Genomic DNA, 25,802 nt, shown 5'->3' on the forward strand with positions numbered 1-25,802 from the left:
TGGTTTACAACTGAGGAGAAAAGATGGTAGGTGAAGACTGTAACTGTTCTTTCCCTTGCCTCCCAGTTTGTGACCTTAGACTACAGCACCCTGGGAGGCTTGGCTAGTGAAGGCCAATGAGGAGCGGTTGCAAAGTTTTGCAGCTCTTCCCTGGAAACCAGGAAGTCCATCCCGAGAAAAACGAATGCATCACCCTTGCTGTGGACGGCAAAACCCAGCCAGAACCACAAAGACTGCACAGTACACACGGGAACTTTTGCCACTTTTGTATTTTATTGTGGAACTGAGTTGTTTTTGTTTTTTTTTTCCTTTACATCAAATATCCTCAATGGAAGAGGGGATATTGCACACAAATATCATAAAAGCACTACATATTACTTTCACTGGAAACTAATTTTCTACATTAGATATGACTGGATAGGATAGAAGTGATGCAGGATTATAAGACAATACCATACACAGCTGCAGACTGACACAAACACCATTCAGAACAAGAGAGAGTGCGCAATGCTTCTCAGCCCGGCCTGGCTCAGGCCGCTTCCTTCCACGACTGGAAAGTGTTGACTCCAAGTTGCTTGCTGTCCCAAGGGCAGCTGGTCTGAGCCTCTTCCCCAAGGCTCCTGTTTGGGGGTGCTCCAAACTAGCGCAGAGAAGCTGTTGGTTTCCCTTCCTTTTCAGTTTGTGATGCTGCCTTTTAAATAAACTGCAGAAAGTCACAGTTTTCATAAGAGTGAATAGTGTTAATACCAGGTGAGTAACCTAATTGCTGTGGTAGCAATGCTCTAGGCTGCGTTGGGTGTGTGGTTCCGTTGGTGAAGAGATAAAAGCTCACAGTTCCTTTCCAATGGAAACAGGATCTTTTCTCCTAAATCTGAGGCGCAAAAAAGAAATCATTATCCTAACTTGCAATATCTTTATGGCGCAGGAAATCTCCTGTGACAGATGACTAAAGAGAAGCAAGAAAAGCAATTCCAGAATCGTAGAGCAGCTCCAGGGAGCTGAAATTTTGATAACAGAGGGAAAAATGGAAGGGGATAAAATTGCCATTAGCAAGTGATTAAGTCTTATTAAATGAGTATTGGGACGCTCCTAAACTTGGTCAGCTATTGGAGACACTTAAAACACTCGTATGCACTGGGGAAACCATTCACTATGATATGTAACGTTAAGGGAAACAAATCTTTTGAATTCCATGGAAAACGGTGTTGGAGAGGGAGGGTCAGTCCCACCACAAGGCGGAGAGAGCATGCACGGGGCTGGGGGACTTCGGGAAAGGGGACAGCGTTGGTTAAAATTGAAAATGGAGATCGTCTCTAACGTTTAGTCTCTGTAGAATTTTGTTTAAGAATACTACCAAAAAAGTCATAATCATGAGTGCCATCTCAAGAGAATCTTATCATTTAAACCGAGTGGCGAGTCTTTCCACTCGAATATTCAATCTGTACAACCGGATTCAAAGAATCAGTACGAACAAAGCTCTTAGAAGTCGGTGTTGGTTTTTAGCTCTCACCATGAATGTACATGGCACTTGGTGATGATTGGTATTAAATTAATTGTGTATTTATAGAACTAGTAAAAATTAGGTCAGTCACACAGGTAGGAATGGCATCTGGAAGGACAGGAACAACCTGTAATGCAAATATTAACTTTTCCTGTTCTACTCAGGTTTTGTGGTCATCATTGAGAACAATGGTTGGGAGTAGTAGAGTACTGATAGATTTCGTAGGAAAAAGAGCCAGCTGACAAGTGACAGTTTTTAAAAATATTTTCCCATTAAATCTACTAGCAGGAAAGAAAGAAACACAAAAGAGAGGAGGAACAGAATACAGTCTTCACTAAAGACTGGCTATTCTTCTAAAATGCTTGTATTTTTATAGCAAAATAATGTATGTTAAATATATTTAACTTGGAAAACTGGAAGATAACTTTGTCTCCTATCGAAGAAAAATCAACCAGAGGCCTGGGTTTGACAAGAAGGCTAGAGTTATTTTGTTTTTCTTTCCATGATTAGGTGGACCAATTCAACAGCTAACCATTAGAATACCTTGTTAGTTGTCTCATAAAAGGAATTTGAAGTGGGTGCATTTATATTCAGGAAAATCTATTTTCATTACAATGACTTTCCTATCATGTATGAGAGTTTTGTACCTGTAATGTATTATTCTCAAAAACTGGGGGGGGGGGGGAATGGGGTAATAAATAAAAACCGCATTCCTAGAGAAGCCTAACAAAAATAGAATATTAATTTTCCTTTAAAAAAATTAAACATTTGGAAAATGTAATTCACAGCATTAAGTAGACTGCCGCGGTCCTCTGCAAAAGGACCTGGAGAAGCTTTGTTTCAATCCTCGTCATCATTAGCAGTGCAAACACACACTTCACAGACACGGCTAAATGAAAGTGTTCATCGTGAAATAAATACCTAGCGTAGAAAACGAAATGAGGTCAGTGGTCACTACCGCTAGGTCTCTGCGTCGCAGGTGACAGGACGTGACCGCACCGCGGGCTGCCGCCCCCCAACACCGGGACGTGGAACGGCGCTTCCGTCACGTTCGGCCTCCCCAGGGTCACGCGCGCGCCAGCGACACAGTGAGGGATGTGATGAAGGAAGGAATGCAAGAGGCAGGAAGTCAGCTGTTTTCAATCTATGATTTCACCCAACCCCTGCCATGAAAAGAAAAAAATCCCAAAGCAAATTTCCGCACGGGTTCTTTTGGACTTGGCTCTTTTACCTCATGGTTGAAGATCTTGACAGAAGGATGTAGGATACCACTGTGTGATCGGATGGGCCCTCAAGAGTAGCCTATAAGCTATTCTCCCCCGTTCTCGATAGGACATAGATGTTTATGTCATGGGTATCAATGGGTAGGAGGTTTCATTATTCCTGATAGTTTACAGGTTTTTAATAAATATTACTGCAATATAAGACTTGAATCTTGCCAGAACTTAAAAAAAAAAAAACTTCTATTTTTGTCTTACGAAACACTGAAGAAGAAAAAAAGAGGACTATCCCTTGAAATTTTTCTTTGCATTTTCCTGTAAATGAAAACATTTGTTAAAAAGTTCATCTATGAAAAGTTCTCACGTAGCTAAAAAAAAAAATTCTTCTGTACACGTGTTCCCGTAATTATGTTGAAATCAATGGAAATTTTAAAAAGCCAATGTAAGACAAAGGAAGGTAAATACTGTACACTTGCTGAGATCTTTCTTCCATCATAAGATTCCGTTTTCTCAGTTCTGATCCTAGAAGCCATTTCACTCTTGAACTTGCAGTGGTAAAGAAGCTATGGAAGGCCCAGATTGTGTGGCTGAGGGGCCATAGCTGTATCCAAGTGGTGTTCAAAACGCAAGTCTCAGCCTCAAACTGCTGGACCAATGAGATCGGCTTCTAGTACCTCCACACATGCACACCTGCTCCTTTAACGGGAGTATCTATAATCCCACATGGAGGTTTCAGAAACTTGCTGTCTCACATTAAAAAATAAGTGCATCAAGTATCTTTGTACATTCAAGTCACTTCCTAAGGCAAATTGTCTACCGTATGTACTCCCAACTGCTTTGGTATTTGCTTCGGTTAACGGGTGGCCTTGGGTGTTGCTGCATGCGTGCAGGTCAACTGTCGCAGTGTGGACTAAGTGTGGGCAGACGCCGGGAGCATGCCTTAGAGATCAGCCTCCTCGTGAGATCGAGTCCGAGAGTTCGGAATGGGGCTCAAACCACTTGCTTTTCCAGTCTACGCACATTACCTTCTGTCAGCGTGTAGCCTTCAAACCGAAGGAGCTTAATTAAGGCGTGAAAAAAAGACCTCACAAGCCCTCACCACAAGTTTCTGCTCTTTCTTTGCTCCAACCAACTTGCTTCAGAAAGCTAAGACCCTTTTGTGACGTCACAGAGTGACACCAATGGAAAACTTCGCCTGTGTAGACTACAGCACATCTGTGGCCTGAGTAAACGCGGACCTAATGGTTGGTTATCTTCTCTTTACCCTACCCAGCCCTCTTCTTTCTCTCTGGGTGTCTCACCAGAACTCTCTCCTCTTGCATTCTTTTTCTTTCTTATTATCTCTCTCTCCTGCATTCTCTTTGTTCGCTCACTCCCTCACTCTTTCCCTCTCTCCCTCACCCTCCTCCGCTCTTTCTCTCGCTCCCTCTTTCTCGCTCTCTCTCTCTAAGACAAATGCCTCCACCTAGCAGAAGTCACAGTTGGGTTCGCTAGTGCATGGTTTTCAAATGTTCAGCAGAGATGAATGTGGGTAGGTCATTTTGCAGTAACTTGAACCCTATTGTGGGAATACTGTTATTTCCCTTAGCAATCGGCAAAAACTGAGATCAGTGACTCGCATCACCGTGACATAGTATGTAGCATTTGGCAGGTAACTGTTCGGCGACTTAATTAGATGAATGGATGTTTTAGAAAAGGTAGTTTCAAATTGAAGAATTCTCTGGAAACAAAGTTCAGCTCCTGTGGCGTGGCCGGCCATGATTTTTACAGTTCTATCTTGCATGCAGGGAAGGATTCGTCTTGCATGACCACTGTGCTGCTGCTTGCTAAGACCATGATGTTGAGGTCCTGCTGCTTCTCGTGGGTTTCCTGGTACCATTCTCTCATCACCTCTGAGTCATGAGTTGGAATCAACGTCACCTACAGGGCGAGAGAAAACGCGGTCGTAAGGGCCAAGTCAGAACTAAGGCGGGTTGCTCTACCCCCTGAGCTACACCTCTACTCCCAGCCTTGGGGTGGTTCATTGGAGAAAGGAGTCTTGGCTTTGTCTGCCTGGGCTGGCTTCAAAGCGCAATCCTCAGCTCTCGGCCTCCTAAGCAGCTAGGATGACAGGCGTGAGCGGCTTCTGTGTGCTTGTTCAATGTGCTGATCATGAGCTTGAACCCAAAGGCCTAGTGCTGTCCCTGCGCCGCAGTTCTGCTTCTGGTAGTTAACTGGAGATGGAAGGAGTCTCACAGACTTTCCTTCCTCAGGCTGACCTTAAACCATGATCCTCAGACCTCAGCTTCCGGAGTAGCTGAGATCGCAGGCATGAGCCACCAGCGCTTGGCTCAAGCCGTCCATATATTATGATTATTATTTTTTTTTGTCTGAAAGGAGGTACTTAATTGTTTCTGACACAATTCTCAACAGTCCAACATGGAGGAATCAGGGAGAAGAAAAAAAACCACCCCACTATTACAGAAAACAAAGTAAAGGAACTAAGCGACCACAACCCTTTAACACAAGATCCCTTCCGCTGCCCGGCCGCGCTTACCTGCATGTCGGTGCCCCAGTGGGCCTTCCCCTCCAACAGGGCGTCCAGGACGGCCCGGCTGGGCTCCTCGGCCGCAGGGTCGTTCCCGCTCACCACGTAGTAGGACGACCGCACTCGCTTGAAGAACTCCACGTCCACGTTCTTGCTGTTGCTGTGGTTGGGGATGTAGCACAGGTCCAAGTACACGGGCAGGCCGGGCGGCGCCGACGACGCCTTGGCTGTCTTGGTGGCTCCCAGTCCTGTGGTTTAAACAGAAGACGAAGCCAGGGTCACGGCCACGGTACACCCAGCCACACCTTCCCCTGCCGTCCCCAAGCAGGGCCCCCCCTCCCCCCCCCGCCACACGGTCCACAGACAGGCATCGGACGCGAGCAGCTGGGGAAGATCCTTCACCACGAGGAGAAATGAGGAAGGGATGAGTTCTTTGGGGACAAACTCCTAAGAAGCATGTTAAGGCCTTTTTAAAAGGACGACATAGGAAAACTGACCTTCCAAAGAAGCCGCATCCTAGTTACAAGTGATCGAAGAAACGTTTCCCAAGTGGAAAGGAAGCACTTGCCATCAGGAAACGCTATTAAGTGGTCTTGGTAGTTCTTTCATCCTGCAGCCTCATTTAATCGTTTAGGGCCATTTTGCCCGTGGTGACCTAGCGTACCCTAACATTTGGCCTAGTCAGCGGGTCAGATCTTCTCCCCATGTGATCTCCAGGGCGCGCCGCACCTCGGCCTGGTGGAGCTGTATTCTCTCCTTGGCACAGAGTTCTGCCAAGTGAGATGACAGGACCGGACATCAGCCCTGGGCAAAGGAACGTTCCGAAAGCCCAGGATGTTGCTACCCAATCCGGGCATGCGAGACTGGGGAAGAGCCATCCTGAAGCCAAACTGACCAGGCTGAATCAGAAAGGCCTGGGAAACGTGAGGGTTCGGATGAACCCCGACGTCGTCGGGCACTCTGAGTGTGAGCTAGCTTGCTAACTTGTTCCACTTACAAGTTGAAGGATTTTGAAACCGTGCATGTAGCTTTCAGCAACAACGGTTCTTCATCCCACTGTGTAACTTACTGTGGCTAAGACCTCGTCCTCCAGAGCGTGACAACTGGATGGGGGAGGGGGCTGGGCACCACTGTCCTTGAAAAGCATCCCAGGTGGTCGGTTCTAATGTGCGGCTGGTTTGGGAGCCCGTTGCTATAGAGCTATTGAAAATGCTACGTTAGATGTGACATGATTGACCTTCTCTCACTTCTCCATGGGTGGTGGACATTTTTACCCTGGAGTCAGAACCACTAGGAATTCTGCCAGCCACCCACTCTTACTTTTGGTGGTGAGAAATGGTCAAACTGCTATTTGGACAAAGGAATTCATTTTATAAATAAATTGACAGAGAGCATTATATTGAACCTAATCTGACAGATCTCATACTATCCATGTGGGCATCTCCTAAAGAATTCTCAATTACTGTTCACAAGTTTCCACTCCAAAAATTAAAAATGTCTACAATTTTTCCTTGACATCCAATGACTATTGTTCATAGAAGCACAACCTGGAAACTGTCAAAAGGCCACCCAGGTTTGTTTTTAAAAATAAGCCGATAGCATAACTTTTGCATCTTTAGAAACCTAAAAATACCTTCCAAGTAAATTTTATTTTATTTTTGTTTTGAGACAAGGTCTCAGTTATATAGTCCAAGCGGGCCTACAACACCTGGTCCTTCTGCCTCAGCCTTCCTAGTGCTGGGATTAAAGATATACACCACCGTACCCTGCCACACTAAACTAAAGTGAACTCATTACTTCAGCTTTAAATTAGCTCCTTAAATGCCCCCCAGTGCTTTCTTTTTCTTTTCCAAGTCACTCGTGTAGGCTGTGGTGTGCATGTTCTGGTAAATTTGGTCGGCTATTTCAGTTGGATTTTATTTAGCTGTTTGAAAGGATTTCATGCTTTCTTCTAATGCAAGTCAGTCAACACTTTCAGACCATGGGGTTATTTGGTGGTTTTTACATTAACTCTAAGCATGAACAAATTAAATTTGTTTTCTTTGTGTATGTAAAAAGACCAAATCTGATAAGAACTGAATCATAAACTCTATGTCCCCCATAAAGTATAAATAACTTGTAACTCAAATAATGCACGGAATTTGAGAGACTTGCAGGGTCATCTCTCAATTTTGCCCTAATAAATGAAAGAAATGTTTAAATTCTTTTTGCCCTCTATGTTTGGGTCGAGTTATATTACTTTATGAAGTGTAACCTAAACTCCCTAGCCAATTGTTTAAAGGAAATCAATTGTAGTAACACAAATCTCTGTGAATGATGGAAGTAGTTCATTGAAGCTGAGCTGCTAGAGACCAATTCTGTCCTCGACCAAGTCACTGCTGAGAAGCAGATAAATGTGGGAATCAACAATAAATGAGGAAGGACCAGAAGCCAGAGCCACCTGTTCCTCCACAGGGAATTTCAACCTGAAATCATATTCGGCATCTCCATCGGTAGGACATGCCTATCATGGTGGCACTAGGGAACTGAGACAGGAACATGACAACTTCAAGGCCAGCCTGGGCTACACAGTGGGACCTTATTTGGGGGAGTGGGAAAGAGGAGAAGAAGGAGAAAAAGAAACAAAATCCAGGTGCTGGTGGCTATGACTATAACTCTAGCTCCTCAGGAGACTAAGATCTGATAGACTACAGTTTGAGGGCAAAATGGGCAGATACATTTGCTACACTCTATTTCCAAAATAACTAGCCAAAAGCAGGGCTGGCAGCCCGGCTCACGTGGTAGAGTGCTTGCCTAGCAAGTGTGAGGCCCTGAGATCAAACTCCTGTGTCCCCCACTCCCAAAAGGGGCCTGAGGTGTTATCCTTTTAATGGGTACAGGGTTCTCCCTGGTCAATTCAAATTACAGTTTTATTTAACTGATTGAGTAAAAACAAAACATTATTTTCTCTGGGGATGTGTCTCCAAACTAGTGGGTTGTTTTATTTATGTTTTTGTGGTGTTGGAGATTAAAAACAGGGCCTTGTGTGTACTAGAGCAAGCAATTTACCACAGTCACATCCCCAACTCTTGGTGAGAGCCTGAATTTAAAAGAAAAATCTTAAAAGTTACGACGTATATATAGGGGACTGGGAATGTGGCCTAGTGGTAAAGTACTCGCCTCATATACATGAGGCCCTGGGTTCGATTCCTCAGCACCACACATACAGAAAATGGCCAGAAGTGGCGCTGTGGCTCAAGTGGCAGAGTGCTAGCCTCGAGCAAAAAGAAGCCAGGGACAGTGCTCAGGCCCTGAGTCCAAGGCCCAGGACTGCCCCCCCACAAAAAAAAATATATATATATATATTTATTTATTTAATTTTATTTTTTTTATTAAAGAAAAGCCTCTCTATCCTGAGCCTAAACTGGTCGTTCCAGGTTTGTCCTGGAGTTCTGGTTCTCCCTCGGCGTCTGGGCAGGGCCAGCCTGGGTCGCCCCCGTTGGATTCTGGGGCCAGCCATGCCTGAAGCAGACACTGCAAGCATCCACCCTCCGCTCTGAAGCTGGGTGGATCCCAGCTGCGTGGGGCCAGGGGCTGGGCGCTCCCCGGGGGGGGGGGAGCCCGCGGGAAGGCCGGGCGCGGGCCGGGGCTCCCCGACGGCCCGGGCCGCCTACCTGCCGCGGCGGTCTTCACCGACTTGGACGCCGAGGCGTTGGCGGCGTTCTTGGTCTCCTTGTCTTTCTCGTCCCCGCGAGCCGCTTTCACCTCGGGGGTGGCGGTGGTCTTCGTGGCTTTTTCCACGGACTCCTTCTTCTTGGGGGAGGCCATGCGGGACGCCTTCTCCGAGGACTCCTTCAAGGCGGCCGGCTTGGGGGAGGCGGCCAGGGGCTTGGGCTTCGCGTCGCCCTTCTTGACGGGGGAGGAGGACTTGGTCTTCGTGCCCGGCTTCTTGGTCTTGGCCTTCTCCTTCAGGTCTTTCTTCAGAGCCTTGCCCAGGTTCTGCTCGAGGGCCAGGGCCTCGGGGTCCACCATGGACACGTCGGGGTGGCGGGGGGAGGGGCTGCGGTCCTGCGCGGGGGCCGGCGGGGGGTCCACGTGCTTGTAGGTGACCGTCTTGTCGGTGGGGATGGTCTCGGACTCGTCCTCGGAGTCGATGTTGGCGTCGGCGGTGATGGAGGGGCACTCCTCCGTCTCCGGGGGCACGTCCGAGTCTGTCTGCGACGGCGCGGACTCGCTGACCGAGGTGGGGGGCGTCTCGTCGCACTGGCGCCCCTGGAGCTTCCCTCCGGGGGGCGGGGGGGCTCCCCCCGACTGAGCGAGCGGCTTGTCGGCCTCCTCGGCGGGCTCCTCCTCGCTGGCAAACCACTCCAGGGGGTTGGGGTTGATGAAGGACGGCGAGAGCTCCGTCTTGGGGTGCTTGTACTCGCAGGAGGACACGAGGCACAGGTCCACGTCCTGGCGGGCCTCCGGGGACGCCTTCTCGGCCGGGTAGCAGCGGTCGGAAGTCTCGTAGGAGTAGGTGGAGGCCTGCGGGGTCTTGGTGACCTTCTCCACCGTCTCGTAACAGTACGTGGTGCTCTCGGGACTGCGGGTCAGTTTCGTGGACGTCTCGTAGGAGTAGCTGTCCGACTCGGGGAAGCTGCAGATCTTCTCCGTGGTCTCGTAGGAGTAGCTGGAGTCCCCCAGGGTGTGGCCTCCGTCCTCGGAGTCGTCGTAGCCGTTGCTGATGTCATCCAGGACCTTCCGAGACCTCTCGGTCTTTTCGTAGCTGTAGCCGCTCACGTCCGGGGTCCTGGTGGTCTTCTCGGTGATCTCGTACGAGTAGCCGCCCTCTTCGGGGGTCCTCGTGGTCTTCTCGGTGATCTCGCAGGGGTAGCCCCCGTCTTCGGCGGGCTTGGTGGTCTTCTCGATGGTCTCGTAGGAGTAGCCGCTGTCACAGGCGGATTTCAGGGTTCTCTCGGTCTTCTCGTAGTAGTAGCCCCCCGCGTCTGGGGGCCGAGCGGTTTTCTCATAGCACTCCTCGTCCTCGTCCTCGTCCTCGTCGTCTTCGTCTGGGGACCTGGTGCTCTCCTCGTGCTTCGGGTAGGCGTAGCTGAAGTTGCCAGGTGTCTTTCCTCCGCTGTCCTTCTCCACGCCAGTTGGGGTCACATCTCGGTTCAAGGCCAGGTGGTGTTGCATGGTGTCGAATAGCATGGAGGCCCGGTAGCCCAAGGACTCCGTGGTCCTGGCGTCTCGGGGCGGAGAGGAGGGGGGCTGGCAGGCCGTGGTGCACTCTTCCAGGCCCGAGGTAGACTCTGAGAAGCCGAGCGAATCCAAGGGAGAGGACTCCCGGGGGGTGAGCGGAGAGATGTCGGACTTGGGAGAGAGCTTCTCTCCCTCCAGACTCTGGACCTTCCCGGAGGCGAGGGAGGCGTACAGGGACATCTCTCTGGGAGGGACGACGTCAGACAGCGCGTCTTCCTGCAGAGGAGACGCTATCTGAGAAGGCGTGTGAGCGGAGGAGGTGGACGGGGAGGCCTCCACCTGAGACACGGAGATGAGCTCAGACAGGTCGTTGTCCTGCGTGGACGAAGGCTCCTCCGCCGGCGGGATCTTGTGGGACAAGCTGGAGTCCTGCACGTCGGAAGGGCTGTAGTCCACTTCGGTCGGCCCGTTCTCCGTGATGTGGAGCACGCCGGCGCCCGGGGTGGGGTGATCTGGGGACTGGCGGCTGAAGTCCATAGCCAGCGAGTGCTCAGGAGACTCCTGGCCAAACTCAATCGACATGGAAGACTGCTCGGATCGGTGGTCTTGAACGGGCGTCCTGGATTTAGCGGTCTTAGGGGAGAAGTCTGGAGGGGAAATGGACATGGGCCTCGGGCATTCTTCCTTGGAGGGAGACACCTCCGTTTCCTGGAAGGTGGTAGGCGTTTGGACCACGGACACGGACAGGGAGTCGTCTACTTCCGTGGAGTGCGGCGAGCCGACCTCGGCGTGCAGGGACGGGGACACGTCGTCGGTGGTTGGTTCTGGAAATGAGCTCGTGGCCACGGAGGCGGTGGAGACGGAGGCCACGCCTTCCATGTGGGAGTAGGTGTCCTCGGCCACGCCCTCATCCACGGGCGTGGCCGACTTGTCTGAGACTGTGCCTTCAGAAATCGACATCTTGGTGTCTTCTTTGAAGGAGCCAAACTGACTGGCATCGATGGGTGTGGGCGAGATGTCTCCTCCCAGCTTCCTTTCGTCCAGAGCCAGTGCCGGTTGGGACCGCGTGGCTCCCGCCTCGTCGGTTTTCTTTCCTGGACCGAAGTCTTCCTTTATCGGGATAAAGTCCGTGCTTCTCCCTTCCTGTCGGTCTTGGTAAAGACCAGTGGAGGTCATGTCCGAAACGGGACTTCCCTGGTCTGGAGATGCTGGCCTTTCAGCCTTTCCTTCCGCGCTTAGGAAACTTTCGTAGGCAGACTCGGAGCCGATCAGGGGAGGGCTGCGTAAGGGAGACAGAACCTTCTCGATAGGGGACTCTGAGTCGGGCACCGGCTCGTCCATGGGGCTGATGGAAGCCCTCTCGTTCTCCTCTTTGGCCTCGCTGAATTCAAAGCTCACGGGAGCTGCCTGTGCTTTCTCGGGCGGCAGGTGGCCCGGTTTCTCCTCGGTGGGAGACTGGTAGTAAGGGGTGTGGCCAGCACTGCCGGTCACAGACTGAGACGGTGACACCACTTCCAGGGTCTTCTCCTCGGGACTGGCACAGTGCTCTCCGGCGACGTCGTGGGTCACCTCGGGGGACGCCGGGGCCGCCCCTGCCTGGGCGGAGACTTTGATCTCGTTGGGCGTCAGGGAGAAGTTGACGCTGCGCTCCCCCAGGGGGGTGGTCTTCTCGACGGGCGACGGCGGCGATGGGCTGGGCGATGGGCTCTTGGCGGGGCTGAGTCTTTCATCCGGAACTGGCGAGGCAGCCGCTCCGACGTCCGACATGGCGGCTGTCCCTTCTCTCTCTTCGGAGCAGTAGGCGTCGCGCAGGGCCGACCTGCCGAACTTGTCCTCCTCCATGGAGGAGGGGGGAGACAGGGTGGACGCCGAGGCGTTGTAATCCTTGCCGTCGGTGGCGTCTGTCTTGGACCCCTCCGAGAAGCCGTTGAAGGCCGCGGCTGCGGGCTGGGCGTAGTCCCGGGGGTACAGGGAGGACTCGTACTTGGTGACGTTGACGAACTCCTGGGAGGGGGACTCGGTGTCCTCGTTGTTGGTCTCGTCGCTCATGACGTCGCGCGGCGTGGACATGTCGTCCATCGGGGTGGGCTCGCTGGAGATCTCGATGGTGGACTGGGTGTAGCCGGAGGTGGCGGTGAACTCTTCGGGCTGGTCCTCCCGGTTCTCCTCGTCGGAGGCCGTGGCCTCGCTCTCGGAGCCTCCAGGCAGGGTCTCGTCGTGGATGGAGGAGGCGGCGGCGGCTTCCCGGGCGGGAGGCTGGGCCCCCGGCTGCCCGTACCGGTCCTCCGCCCCGCCGGCCTCGGCGGCCTTGTCCACCACGGCCATGACGTAATCCTCCCCCTGGGGCTTGGCGGGCTGGCGGCCGTCCTCCCTGGCGTCCTCCGCCTTGTCGTCCTCCTCCTCCTCGTCCTCCTCCTCCTCCTCGGACGGCACGGCCTCGTCCCGGTCCTCCTCCGCGCGGTCGTCGCCGCCGCTGGCCACCGACTCCCGCTTCCCGCGCGGGTGCGCGTCCGCCTCGGCCTCGGCGGGGCCGGGCTTCGGGGGGCCCCCCCGCGCGGCGCGCTCCTCCCCGTCCTCCTCCGGCTCCTCCGCCTCCTCCGTCTCCGCCTTCTCCTCGTAGTCGCCCGCCTCCGAGGACTCCTCGAAGCCCGCGCCCTCGTCTTCGAACCTCTCGATGTCGTCCGCGCCCCGCTTGCCCGCCGGCTCCGGCTCCTCGGGGGTCTGCTCGCACTCTCCCTCCCCCTCGGTGGTGGTGATCCCCTCGTCGGGGGACTCGGCCGGGCCCTTGAGGACCTCGGTCTCTTTCTGGAGGTCGTAGGCCTCCACGGGCTCCGCGTCCCTCGGCTTCTCCTCGCCTTCCACCAGGCCCAGCGGGGGCTTGGCGGCCCTGGCCACGTCGACCTCTTCGGCCTTTAAGTCTTCGAAGTCCTTGGTGAGGTCCTCGGGGGACGACATGAGGGACCTCTCCGCCTCCAGGTCCTTGGCCGGGGCGGCGGCGGCCGGGGCCGGGGCGGCGGCCGCGGGCTCGGCGGCCTTGCCGTCCTTCTTGGCGACCTTGACCTTCCCCTTGTCCTTGAGCTTGCTGGCGGGAGCCGCCTCCTTCTTCACGGGCTCCTCCTTCTTGGCCACTTTGGGCTTCAGGGCAGCCGGTTTTTTAGCTTCGGACAGCGGCGTCAATGATTTCTTTAAATCCTTAGGGAGTTTCTTGATTTCTTTTCGGGGTTCTTTTTCCTCCTTTTTGATTTCCTTCTTTTCCTCCTTCTTGACTTCCTTCTTGGCGTCCTTCAGCGGCGTTTCCTTCTTAACCTCCTTCTTGACTTCCTTCTTCTCTTCCTTCTTGATCTCCTTTTTGACTTCCTTCTTCACCTCCTCCTTTTTGGGCTTGTCTTCCTTCTTGAGCGGTGTTTTGTCCTCCTTCTTGACGACCTCTTTCTTGGGCTTTTCCTTCTCCTCTTTCTTGTCTTCGGCTTTTGCCTTCGTTTCCTTCTTCACCACCTTGTCTTTGGTGACTTTCGGCTTCACGTCGGTGGCCTGCTTCTCGGCGACGTCGGCTTTGGCAGGAGCCTGGTCCTCTTTGCTGGGCGCCTCCTTTTCTGCCGCTGGAGGTTTGGTCTCTGTTTTCAGGGGCTTGTCTTTTTTCACTAGGACTTTTTCTTTGCTCTCAACTTTAGGCGTCTTCTCCACCTGGCTGGCTTTGGCGAGCTCGGGCGTTTCTTCCTTCGACTCTTTGCGTAGCGTTTTGCTGGCCAGCGGTTTCGCCGCTGGCTTCAGGCTCTCGCGGCTGTCAGCTCTCTGCTTGAGTTTCACTTGTTTCACAGCGGGGCTGAGCACCTGGCCAGTCAGATCCTTCTGCGTGGCCAGGGGCTGCTTGAGGAAGTCTAAGTGTTTGAGTTTTTCCAGTCCTTCTAAGATATTGTACTGGGTGCTATTTCCCGGAAAGAGAACTCGGATGATTTTCTCGGCAGGGTTGGCTGGATGCCACACAATGAGGGACGAGACTGACGTGAGGTAGGAAACTGGGATGTCTACTTCTTGGCCATTGGGCAGAATCAGTTCAGCCTTGTCTTTGTTGGTGCCCGTCCACTGCTGCATGAAATACTGCATCTCCTTACTGCTCTTGACGGGATTAAGCACGTACATCTCCAGTTTACCCACTCCCATCTTTTGGAACAGGATGACAGGTTCGATGGCATTGCCTACATTTCTAAACAGAGGCTCTGGTTTCATGGACAGCTTGCTCAGATACTGGAGCGTGAAGCACGCTTCTTCGATGCTCCTCTTCATCTTCATGTTGGGCTCTGGGTTTTTCAGATTCTCAGGGACGTTGAGGAAGACGACTCCTAAGTCGGGGGAGATGAGGTTCTTCATCCAGTCGCTGTTGGTGGTGGAGCCCTGGGACTGCTCCTCTTCCAGCTCGGCGATCTTCCGCTGCAGCATGCTGTTGATGCCGGGCAGATTGTCGTCCCCAATGTGGGTGAGCAGGATGGAGTCCACTCGGTCCAAGTGCCGGATGAGCTTCCAGAAGCAGGATTTCCTTTCCGAGCCTCCATTGATGAGCATATTGAACCCATTCACCGCGAACAGGGCGGAGTCCCCCCGGCCGCCCGGGAAAATGTAACAGCAGGGCTTGGAGAGCTTCAGAAATCCACCCGAGGTGGGGGGCTCCAGGATGTCAAAGGGAGACGGGACTTCCACGGATTCGGAGAGATACTCAGTGAACTCAGAAAGTCCTTCCATTTCGGGCAAGATAGAAGCTGAGTTGAGTTTAATGTTGATGAAGTCTTGGAGATTGTGTCGGTCCAGGTTGGAGTTCTTCCAGTCTCCCTCTTCGGGACAGAACAGCGTTAGGCTGGCTTTATTGGCAGGATGGGTGGTGCTCAGCAACTCCCCAATCTAGACGGAAAGGAAAGAAGGAAAAACAACAACCGAGGTTGATGAGGCTATCACCACTGCTCCATCTATTCCCAGTGACTTCAGGACCCGTGACGGCACTACACGGAGGACGAACTCCAGAAAAGCACCATGTCGCTGCTGGATGTGTAAATGCAGACACGTCTGCACACCACAAGGTGAGGTGCCTCTGTCCTGAGCCCCCCTCTTTCCCCCTTCCGACACTGCTAGCACCCCGCTTCTGGACCCTTCCTCCATCGCCCCGGCCCAGCAGGGGAGCGCTAAGGCTCTGCTCTGGTTCGCAAACCAGTCGCCAGTGATGCGTGTTTGGGCCGTAGCAATTTTAAAGTGCTTTGAATAGTTCTCCTGAAACCTGTTAAAAAAGAGGAAGCTTTCAACTGTTACCTATAATCCTCTCTACTTCAGAGGCTGAGCACTGAGGATTCTGGTTCAAAGTCAGCCCAGGCAGAAAACTTGATGAGATTATCCAATTAACCGCCAAAAAGTGGGAAATAGAGCTGTGGCTAAGGTGGTAGAGGATTCGCCTTGAGCAAAAAGAAAGCTCAATGACAGTGCCCAGTCCTTGAGTTCAAAGCCCAGGACCAGTACGAAGAACAGCAACAAAAAATAAGCAACAACAAGAGCAAACTACCCATGCCTGTGATCCTGGCTACTCAGGAGGGTGAGACTTGGGGTGGTGGCTGAAAGGCCAGCAGGGGCAGACAGCTCAATTAACCAGTCAAAAACCTGAGCTGGAGGTGTGGCTCAAGTAGAGCAGCAGCTGAGAGGAAAGGCTGAGCCAAAGAGGGGAGGCCTTGAGTTCAAACCCTAGTACCAGCACACACGTGAAAACCAACAAGAACACGAAAACAAAACAAAATATATTAAACAAACACCGGGAAAGACACGTGAATGACGTCATCACGGATATAAAACTTCTACTTTTGATCCATTGAACTCCCCCCCAGCGCACACACACGCACACACACACACACACACACACACACACACACAGGCTTGATGAGCACATTAAAGGAATTTAGGTATCAGTTCGCTTTTAGAATTCATTAGGTACAAAAGAATAAGACTCAGGAGGCTCTTCCCTGGAAGTCAGGAAGTTATAGATTGCCTATTACAACAACAACAAAAAAAGACTAGTTTCTGGCACCAGCACACACTACCGAAAACCCAAGAGGTTTACCCAGCAAGACCTCTGCAAATCCCCCTGCTTTCACTCACTGAGGCTGTGGTGATACTACTAGTGTTATTGTCCAAGGCAATGCAAGTTTCCCCAGTACTGGTCAGCAGGCTCCATGTACCAGGCTGGAGTGCTCTCAATTTGTCTGATTCTGTCTTCCTGGAGGGCGCACTCTGGAGTCCCTGTGGCCCTTACCTAGATGGATGGCAGACTGGTAGGAGAGAAACTGCTCCGTGGCCATTAGTCATCCAGCCTGTGAATGACTAGTCCTGATTAGATGCAGGCAGACCGGAAGAGGAAGACAAAGGAAATGAATGGCCTCGCTGCAAGATGATACTAAACGATGGCCTTCTAACCACATTTTTAATTTTAAAAATTAGGTTACTCGGCTGGAGAGGAAATACTGTAGACAGTGTACTTTGGGGGCTTTAGCCAGGCATTTCATAGGCACCGGGAACCACGGGATAGCAAAACGGGGTGGACTGGTGAACAGGCGGATAAGCAGTGTGACAATGTCAACCTGGAGGGAGGGCTTGATGAGCTGCCCCGCTCCCCCTCCCGGGCCCCCTTCTGTCCTGGGAGTCGAGTGCAGAGGGGGAGGAGGGGCGGGGCCGAACGGGGGCTGGCGGAACTGAGGCGGGCAGGACGCTTCCTGGCAGAGGGCTGACCTCAGCGAAGGCGCCCCTCACAGGATGGCATTCTAAAGGATGCGGTCAGGTTCACCGTGAGCGACTCCGGGAGATAGGGCTTAGCAGCCACAGCCGTGGGGAAACCTCGGGGATCTTAGTTGACAGTCAGATGGATTTATCAGGAAGTAAAGAAGCTTAAACTTCAAGGACTCTGCCTGGCTTGGTCCTCGACTAAAGCTCTGCAGTTCAGAGTGTTTTAATAACGGTGTTCGCGCTCCCTTACGGGAGCCCCCCGAATCATGTAAATTGCTAGCTTCTCCAAGCCGGCTCCCTCGCCGTCTTTGCCACTGACGTGTAACTGTGTGGGGCGACGGCCAACCGTTACTTTGAGATTTCCTTCATAAAAGGCTGCATTGGAAGCTATAGAAGCCACGGAGTCACGCAACTCGAATCAGGTGGGATGACTTCTGGAATATGGTGTCCAGTTGAAGTCATGACACTTTCATGGTTGTATTCATGTACTAACTTACCTATTCTCTTTGGGGTGCAGGAATGGAACCCAGGGCTTTGCCCATGGTAGGCAAGGGTTCTACCGCTAAGCTATGTGCCCAACCCAGGCCAAGACATTTCAGAGAAACTAGACAAAAACAAAACACTAAAATCCCCCCTGCTGGCTCCTTCTCCTTGGCCTCAGTGGACAGGCTCCACCCGGCCCCTTCTCTGGACGCACTTTCCTCTGTGGATCACAGCGATCTTCTGCGCTTTAAAGAGGATGTGCACATCTGTAGTCTCACCACTTGGAAAGTGGACACGAGGAGAAGGCAGCTGAAGGCTACATAGCAACTTCAGGCCAGTTTAGACCAAAAGGAAAACAAAAGAAAAGGACTAGGGGGGCAGGGGGGGGGTCCTCGAGTGGTAGGGCACCTGCCTAGCAAGCCCGAGACCCTGAGCTTAATCCCTAGTATTGTTCAACAAACAAATAAATAAATATTCTACTATACAAGTGGGTTAAAAATCCATATCTCCAGCTGCGAGCCTGAGTTTCCCGGTTCTGCACTCATATATCCACCTGTCTGATAACCAAGTCACCAAAGCATACCCAAGGCTGAACTTTTAGATTTCCCCTTTAAACACCGTAACACTTCATTTCTTGACAAAGGAGAGTCACCAAGGAAACTTTAGGAACCTAAGGAGCTTTTTAATTAGCATGTGAATACACTCCAGTTGTTTTCAATCTACTTCAGTGCTCTGCAGGGCTGTGGTTGGGGCAGGAGGGAGGGAGGGAAATCTACTTGGTGTCTTCTCTTCCTTCTTCTTTCTCTCCTGCCTTGACTTCGCTGATGGGGGAGGCTGTTAGAGAAACTCTAGGGTCCTTTCCCACCCAGGTGGCAGGTAGGAAGCAGCAGAGCACTCTGTGACCCTGTCTCTGGGCCTTGGTGATTCCTGCCTAACCAATACAAGGAAACAAACCCTGGGCAAACTGCCCTTCCACAGACCCCAAATTGCTCAAGTAAGTCTTTCTTTTTCTTCGTATAAATGATAACATCTGACATAGGCACAGCCCATTGTGTAAGAAGAGCTTGGCTTCCATGGTTTGTGAAAATGACTTAACTAGAGCTATTCAGACCACTGGTCCTGTTTAAAAGGGGGAATATTAACTTGGGATCCAGATGGAAGAAACATGATCCTTCTTTAAATCAAGTCTTGGCAATGATAAATGCTTTGCTTTACATATTCCTCTTATTTGGTGCTATGGCAAATGCATCACACACACATACACACACACACACACACACACACACACCCCACCACCACCACCACCACCACCACCAACAACAACAGCAACAACATGGGGAGAAGCCAGCCACTAGAAACAAACTACAGAACGGAATGGGAATGCAGAAATGTGCCCATGTGCACACAAATGAGCTAAGGGGGTCAGGGCAAAAGTGAGCTTACAAGCGGAGTCACCAGGCCACTTCCGGACCTCTGCAGCTCTCCCCTGTAGTTGGAACAAGATGTGGATGAAGTGGTGTGTGTGTGTGTGTGTGAGAGAGAGAGAGAGAGAGTGAGAGAGAGAGAGAGAGAGAGAGAGAGAGAGAGAGAGAGAGAGAGAGAGAGAGAGAGAGAGAGAGAGAGAGAGAGACCTGAGCTACTAAATAAATGCCGACTGCCCTGGCTCAGGGTGTGAGATTCACTTGAAGATAAAAATTTTTATCCATCCCCTCCCTTAATTTTTTTGCTCAAAGCTGCTGCTGTACCATTGGAGCCACAGCCCCACTTCTGTCTTTTTGGTCACTAACTGGAGATCAGAGTCTCATCGACTTTCCTGGCTGTCTTAGAACCTCAATTCTCAGATGGCAGCTTCCTGAGTAGCCAGGATTACAGGCGAGAGCCACCTGTGTCCAGCTCTGAAGACTGAATCTTGAAAACGATGCTGACATCATTTGGAGCAGTTGGCAAGTGAGAACCACAGCTCAGGCTCTCCGATGTCAGTGCAACTGTGCCACGGTTTCCTGGGCCTCTACAGACCTGTGAGTGAAGGGGGCATGGAGCCTGACTCCAACAGCCTTGGAAGAAGAAGAGAGCCCATGGTAGGAAAAAGAGGAGCTTTCATTTAACACTGGTGAACACAGGCCAGCAGTGAGGAGGGGCAGCAGGGCCGTGTGCTCCCAGACATAGACAACACCACGCCTGATTGCGGCAAAGTCCCCAAGAGCTAACTAGAATGTCCCTTTCCACAGCGTCATAGGAAGAATCCTCAATCATCTGACCAGTGAGGCCTCCGTGGTTTCCCTACTGCTCTTGTCTGCGAGGTCAGGAACACAGCCACCTCTCTATAAAGCTCAGGAGTGAAAGGAGTTGAACTCCAGAAGACGCAAGGCCCTTCGCAGCACGCAGGCCGTGGAGAACAGGTCACGTGGTTGTGACGTCTATCCGCCCACCCTCCGCTTCTCCATTCAGCTCCAGGTAGTGGTCCTCAACCATTCCTCTCATTGCTACAAGCAAATGCACTCGGTGTAAAGGGATGTGTATATGAAGAGTGGCCAGCGAAGATAAATGCTCAAGCAGAAATACATCCAAAGCTTTCATCTAATTTTACCACACATCACTAGCTCCCATCAATATCCGATATTTCAAAGGCATCATCTTTGACTAAGCACGGTATATGTAGGAGAAACACCAAGGATCCAGCTCTCGCCCACTTTTCTGTGGGCCACAGATGTACCCTATTTTCCTGGCTCGCTCTCTATTTTGTGGGCCGTTCCTACAACCCACGTGCCCAAGTTCAAACCCCAACACCAGGCATTAGAAGTAAGAGAAGTTAGAAACAATTAGACCAAGAAAACTAGGTGAATGTACCAGAAAAGACCAAGGGGGTGAAAGACTACCAAAGGTCCACGAGATCTTTGGAATATTCTCTCAGAAAACAGGAAGCCTGGGTTTTCCCCTGGGGCTCTGTCACAGATATCTATCCCGTGTGCTCTCTGTCGGTGCTGGGCAGCTCAGCCCCTTCACCGCCCCATCTCTGTCTCCGGCACGGCAGAGGCGCTTCCAACCACCTGCCAGCAAGGCCCCTCCAATCCCCGGCACCCACTCACAGGACCACGGCACGCGTCACACCGCGGTGGATTTCACAGGGGCTGGGATTCCCCCCTCCCCTCCTTTCAAAGCGCAGCCTGGGGCAAAACAGTCACCAAGCAACTGGAACCCACCTCTTGGTCGGTAAAAATCTCTATGAAGTTCTGGAAGGAGAAAGAGCCGGACTGGAGTATGAGCTCGCCGGTGTTCTCGAAGCACTGGCCAGTGAGCACCAGCAGCTTGTGGCGGGCGGCGTCCGTGATCATCAAGCGCACCTGCAACGGCGAGCACCGCGTGTGAGCGTGGGCAGGGCCGGGCCCCCGCCACGACCCGGCGACCTCCACGACCCGGCGACCTCTACCACCCGGCCCCCGCCACGACCCGGCGACCTCCACCACCCGGCCCCCGCCACGACCCGGCGACCTCCACCACCCGGCCCCCGCCACGACCCGGCGACCTCCGCGACCCGACCCCCGCCACGACCCGGCGACCTCCACCACCCGACCCCCGCCACGACCCGGCCCCCGCCACGACCCGGCGACCTCCACCACCCGGCCCCCTCCACGACCTGACCCCCTCCACCACCCGGCCCCCGCCACGACCCGGCCCCCGCCACGACCCGGCGACCTCCACCACCCAGCCCCCTCCACAACCTGACCCCCTCCACCACCCGGCCCCCTCCACCACCCGGCCCCCGCCACGACCCGACCCCCGCCACGACCCGGCCCCCTCCACCACCGCACCAGCCCTGGAAACACACAGCTTATGACCAACGAAGGGCGTTCATTTCCTGAGGGTCTAATTTCGTCCCCTGGCATGGGGGCGGGGAGGGTTGGACAGAGCCCTGGCTGTCGGGCTTAGCCTCAGAATTAATGAGGGTGGCCACTGGGTCCCCAGTGAATGCCATTTTCCAAGTTCTGCTTCCATCGCGACCGCCGTGGCGACTGGCTTTCCCCCCCGACTCTCCTCCCCGTTTCAAGAGCCATCTCCACAGCTGGCTAGCATCTGTCGCACAGCTGTCGGTAAGCATCTGCTCGCAGCCTGGCGTCCGGAGGACAGGAAAGCCTGGTGAATATCACCATGCACAGTCCAGGTCCCCCAATGTCCTCTCTGGAAGGCCAGGTTTCAAGTAGTGCCCCCACTCATCTGTCCTATCCAGCCCTCCCCAGCCACGGAGCGAGCACATGGACCCCCACGCAGCCCCCCCCCCCGGGGGGGAGTCAGCCAGGCACCTGACACTGAACTTGAACCACAAAAACCTGCCCCTGAATAGCAAGGTTGGAAGCTCAGTTGCAAACGGCTTTCACTGAGGAACTCTGGGTGAACTTCAAGTGGCAGGAAGCCAGTTGGACGTCCACAGGAACGCCACTGGAAGCACCGAGACGTTGGTTCCGAGCCCAGCTCACGAGCATTCCGCACATGCTACGAACGTGCCACACATCACACCGGGCCCAGAAGTGAGCAGGCTGCTGCGGACATCGTTCAAGTGGTCGAGGGCTTGCCCAGCAAATGTAAGGTCCTGGGACACACACACACACACACACACACACACACACACACACACACACACACGCGACCCATTGCCCAAGACATCGTTCAAGTGGTCGAGGGCTTGCCCAGCAAATGTAAGGTCCTGGGACACACCACACACACACACACACACACACACACACACACACACACACACACACACACCATGACCCAGTGCCCAAGAGCCCTCCAGACTAATCATAGAACACACAAGCAACTGCTTCAGTCCTATCCAATCTACTGGTAAGCCAGGACTTCCCTTTTAAAAAAACAACAAACTTTCACTTTTTAATGTCTCACAGGCATTTTATCTAGCCATATTAATCCTCCAGCTCTCTTCCAATCCTAATTGCTTATGAGTTTTGTTAGCTACAGAGAGACTGCGATCCTAACATTTCTTTTTTTTTTTTTGCAACTTCATTCTTAGCTGGATTATTGAAGAGGTTCTGCTAAGCTAAAGCAGGTTAGCCATGGGTCAAAATTGGCTACATCATGACACTCAAAAGAGCAGCCAGGGGCTGGGAACATGGCCTAGTGGCTAGAGTGCTTGCCTCGTATACATGAAGCCCTGGGTTCGATTCTCCAGCACCACAAATATAGAAAACAGCCAGAAGTGGCGCTGTGGCTCAAGTGGCAGAGTGCTAGCCTTGAGCAAAAAGAAGCCAGGGACGGTGCTCAGCTCAGGCCCTGAGTTCAAGGCCAGGACTGGGGAAAAAAAAAAAAAAGAGTTAGTTAGTGGGGATGGTTGTACAGTTTTGTAAATCAACCAGAAATTATTGGGTCACAGACTTTAAAAGGCTATTTCTAATATGAATATATTATGAATTATGTTCCAATTTTTTAAGGCAGAACATTACCAGAAATGGATCAATGCAGGGGCAACACACACCATAGATAATAGTGCTCCGAGCACCCTTGGCTACTTTAATGTCCAAGAACCAACTCAGTCTGCAAGATGTGCAACTAACAGCAATTTGGCCCGGGTAGTCGTCAGGGATTCTTGGCTTCGGCCAAGTTCTTAAGCGGGCTCTAAAGCTCCAGTGACTCGCTAACAATAATTTCTTGTGTCAATAATAACGGAACACCTCTGTACATCACCTTTATAAAAATTAACAATATACTAGCCCTAACCAGTACTGGCATTTTAGTCCTGCTATCCCACGGCCCCCCCTGAGGACTTGGCACTTCGAATCCCACTAGGGAGGAGGAGCACTAGGGAGGAGGAGCACTAGGGAGGAGGAGGCACTAGGGAGGAGGAGCACTGGGGAGGAGGAGCACTGGGGAGAAGGAGCACTGGGGAGGAGGAGCTACTGCACCAGAGCCTGTACCTGGGATGCTACTTTTTCAAAAAGCTCCTCTCCTTTATGTCCCAGGATATAGATAACTTGAAAGTCTATTTCCTCTGCTACCTCCTTGTCTCTGCTCCTACAACAGGGGTGCCCCACGGACGCCCCAAGTTCCACACTCTCCTTTGCCTCAACACAACATTATGGCTCCAGCTACAGAGCATCCTTATTAAGGGTGATGATCCGAGGCGGCGCTGATCAGAGATCCAGCTGACGGCGGAGGGGGGGGGGAGGGTTCGGAAACACCCCCAGGCCCCGGACTCCCCCCTCCTCCCGCTTCCCACTCTGGCTCCCCCCCCCCCAGACTTACCTCAGTGCTGACTGCCTCGTCGGAAGGGTTGATGAGGACCACCGTCTCTAAGATGTCACTTCGGTGGTGAAGGATCTTTTGTCCTGCAGGCACAGAAACACACAAAGAAGAGGCCTTGAGCTCTCTCTGCTGGGTGGAAGCCGCCTCCCGGTGCTGGGATGGCAGGGGAATGTCTGCCCCTCGCGCAGCACCAGGCTCTTCCGCACGCAGGCACTGCCTCGGGAGACGCGGTGGTGAGGGGCGGAGAGTGGACGGACGGACGGCGGCCGCGGGCCCGTCTCAGAGCCCGGGCTGTCGGGGGCTGTGGGGCCCCGGCTCCCCAGGCTCTCACACTCCCCAAGCAGCCCCCGGCCCTAATGGCCGAACGTTTCCATCAGAGACGAGGCAGTGCATGCCAGAAAAACTCAACAGGGCTCTTGACATTTCCTTTCTCATGGTAATGGGGGATGTGTCTCCCTATCAGCCTTTCTTCTGGTGAGAACTGGGCCCAGATTAATTAGGAGCCTTATTGTAAAATGAATGACATCCAGGAACCAGGACTAACAATTAGCCCCGGCAGCTCCAATGGCTGTCTGAGGCAGGCTTAGGTTTTGTTGGGGTTTTCATTAATGAATTCACTTGCTCATGGAAAAGTGGAGAACAAGCCTGCCGCTGGAGAGAGTGGCTGAACCGCCTCCCTGCGAAACAAGCAGAATGGGTAGCGAACAACAAAGCAAGGTGCTGCGTGGGATGAGAAAGCCTGGCTACCAAGGGCTGAAGCCACGGCGGGCGCTGGCTACGCAGAAGCGGCCTCCCACCCCTCCCAGCCCTCGACGGTGGCTGAACCGGCCGCGGCCTGCGGACCAGGCCTGCGATGGCCTTCCACCCGTGCCTCCCGCGCTCCACCGGGAGGCGGGAGCCGCCACGCTGCCGTGGTCACAGCTGGGGAGATACGCGCGCTGCTGTCGCCTGAGTTTCTGAAAAGGAACAGAGGAGGCGGTTCCTCAGGACAAGGACAAGAGCCTATCTGCTGCCTGGAAATGCAGGTGAGCAGGAGAAATGGAGGAGGGAGGGAGGGAGGGAGGGAGGGAGGGAGGGAGGGAGGGAGGGAGGGGAGGAGGGGGAGGGGAGGGGGAGAAGAAGAGAGGGAACAGAGGGGAGGGAGGGGAGGGAGGAGAGGAGGGGGAGGGGAGGGGGAGGGAGGGGAAGGGGGAGGAGGGAAGGAGGGAGGGATGGAGGGAGGGAGGGAAAGGAAGAGAGCAAGCACTTCAGGGAGCCCATGTTAGTTAAGCTTTCTTCCTTTACATCATCAAAGAGCTGAAATTCTACCACACCAGCACCACCATCAAGCAAGCCCTTTCTCCTCCTCCTTGCTTCCCTGACAGCTAGGAGTTACCAGTAGATGCTAATTAGACACGGCAGCAGCCCAAACTCAACAATGCCTGCGTGGGGCACTGTTCTGAGACTTTGTATAATCCCCGAAGAGCTCTATGACATAGGTGCTACCATTTATTCCCACCCCCCACCCCCAGTCACTGAGAGAACAGTGAGTCAAAAGAAGAGAATTAATGAGCACAAAGTCACACAAGTAAGTAGTAAGAGGTCAAAGTAGGGAGGGTTTGGATGAGCTGCCTGGCGGCCTCCTTACGCTGGGTTACTGGGGAAGGATTTGCAAAAACACACGCAGCAAGCACTACATCCAATGCCAAAGGAGGAGCTGGGAACCAGATCAAAGGAATAAAACCAGACATGCACACAAAGAAGCAAGAAACTGGGAAGCATTAAGGGGAAGTGTACTGACCCCCACCAAAGAAAGGTGGGGGACAATAATAAAAAATGAAGGTGGGCAGGACACTTACAGAAAAGAAAGGAAAGTTAAGTAGAGGTATTTGATGTCTTAGTCCAACCTCCTAAAGGTGAAGAAACT

General features: G+C 52.8%; 1 protein-coding gene across 1 annotated transcript in view; it reads right to left on the minus strand.

Annotated features, from left to right (window-relative positions):
* Positions 1-250: 250 nt before the first annotated feature.
* The window catches only part of Map1b (microtubule associated protein 1B), a 91,683-nt gene continuing 66,131 nt past the window's right edge, over positions 251-25,802 (minus strand). Inside the window, 5 exon segments of the mRNA XM_048368164.1 lie at positions 251-4,641; positions 5,258-5,496; positions 8,902-15,304; positions 20,845-20,985; positions 23,897-23,979. Coding sequence (XP_048224121.1) covers positions 4,486-4,641; positions 5,258-5,496; positions 8,902-15,304; positions 20,845-20,985; positions 23,897-23,979 — 7,022 coding nt within the window. The 3' untranslated portion in view covers positions 251-4,485.

Source organism: Perognathus longimembris, chromosome 19 (assembly GCF_023159225.1).
Source record: "Perognathus longimembris pacificus isolate PPM17 chromosome 19, ASM2315922v1, whole genome shotgun sequence".
Classification (NCBI taxonomy): Eukaryota; Metazoa; Chordata; class Mammalia; order Rodentia; family Heteromyidae; genus Perognathus; species Perognathus longimembris.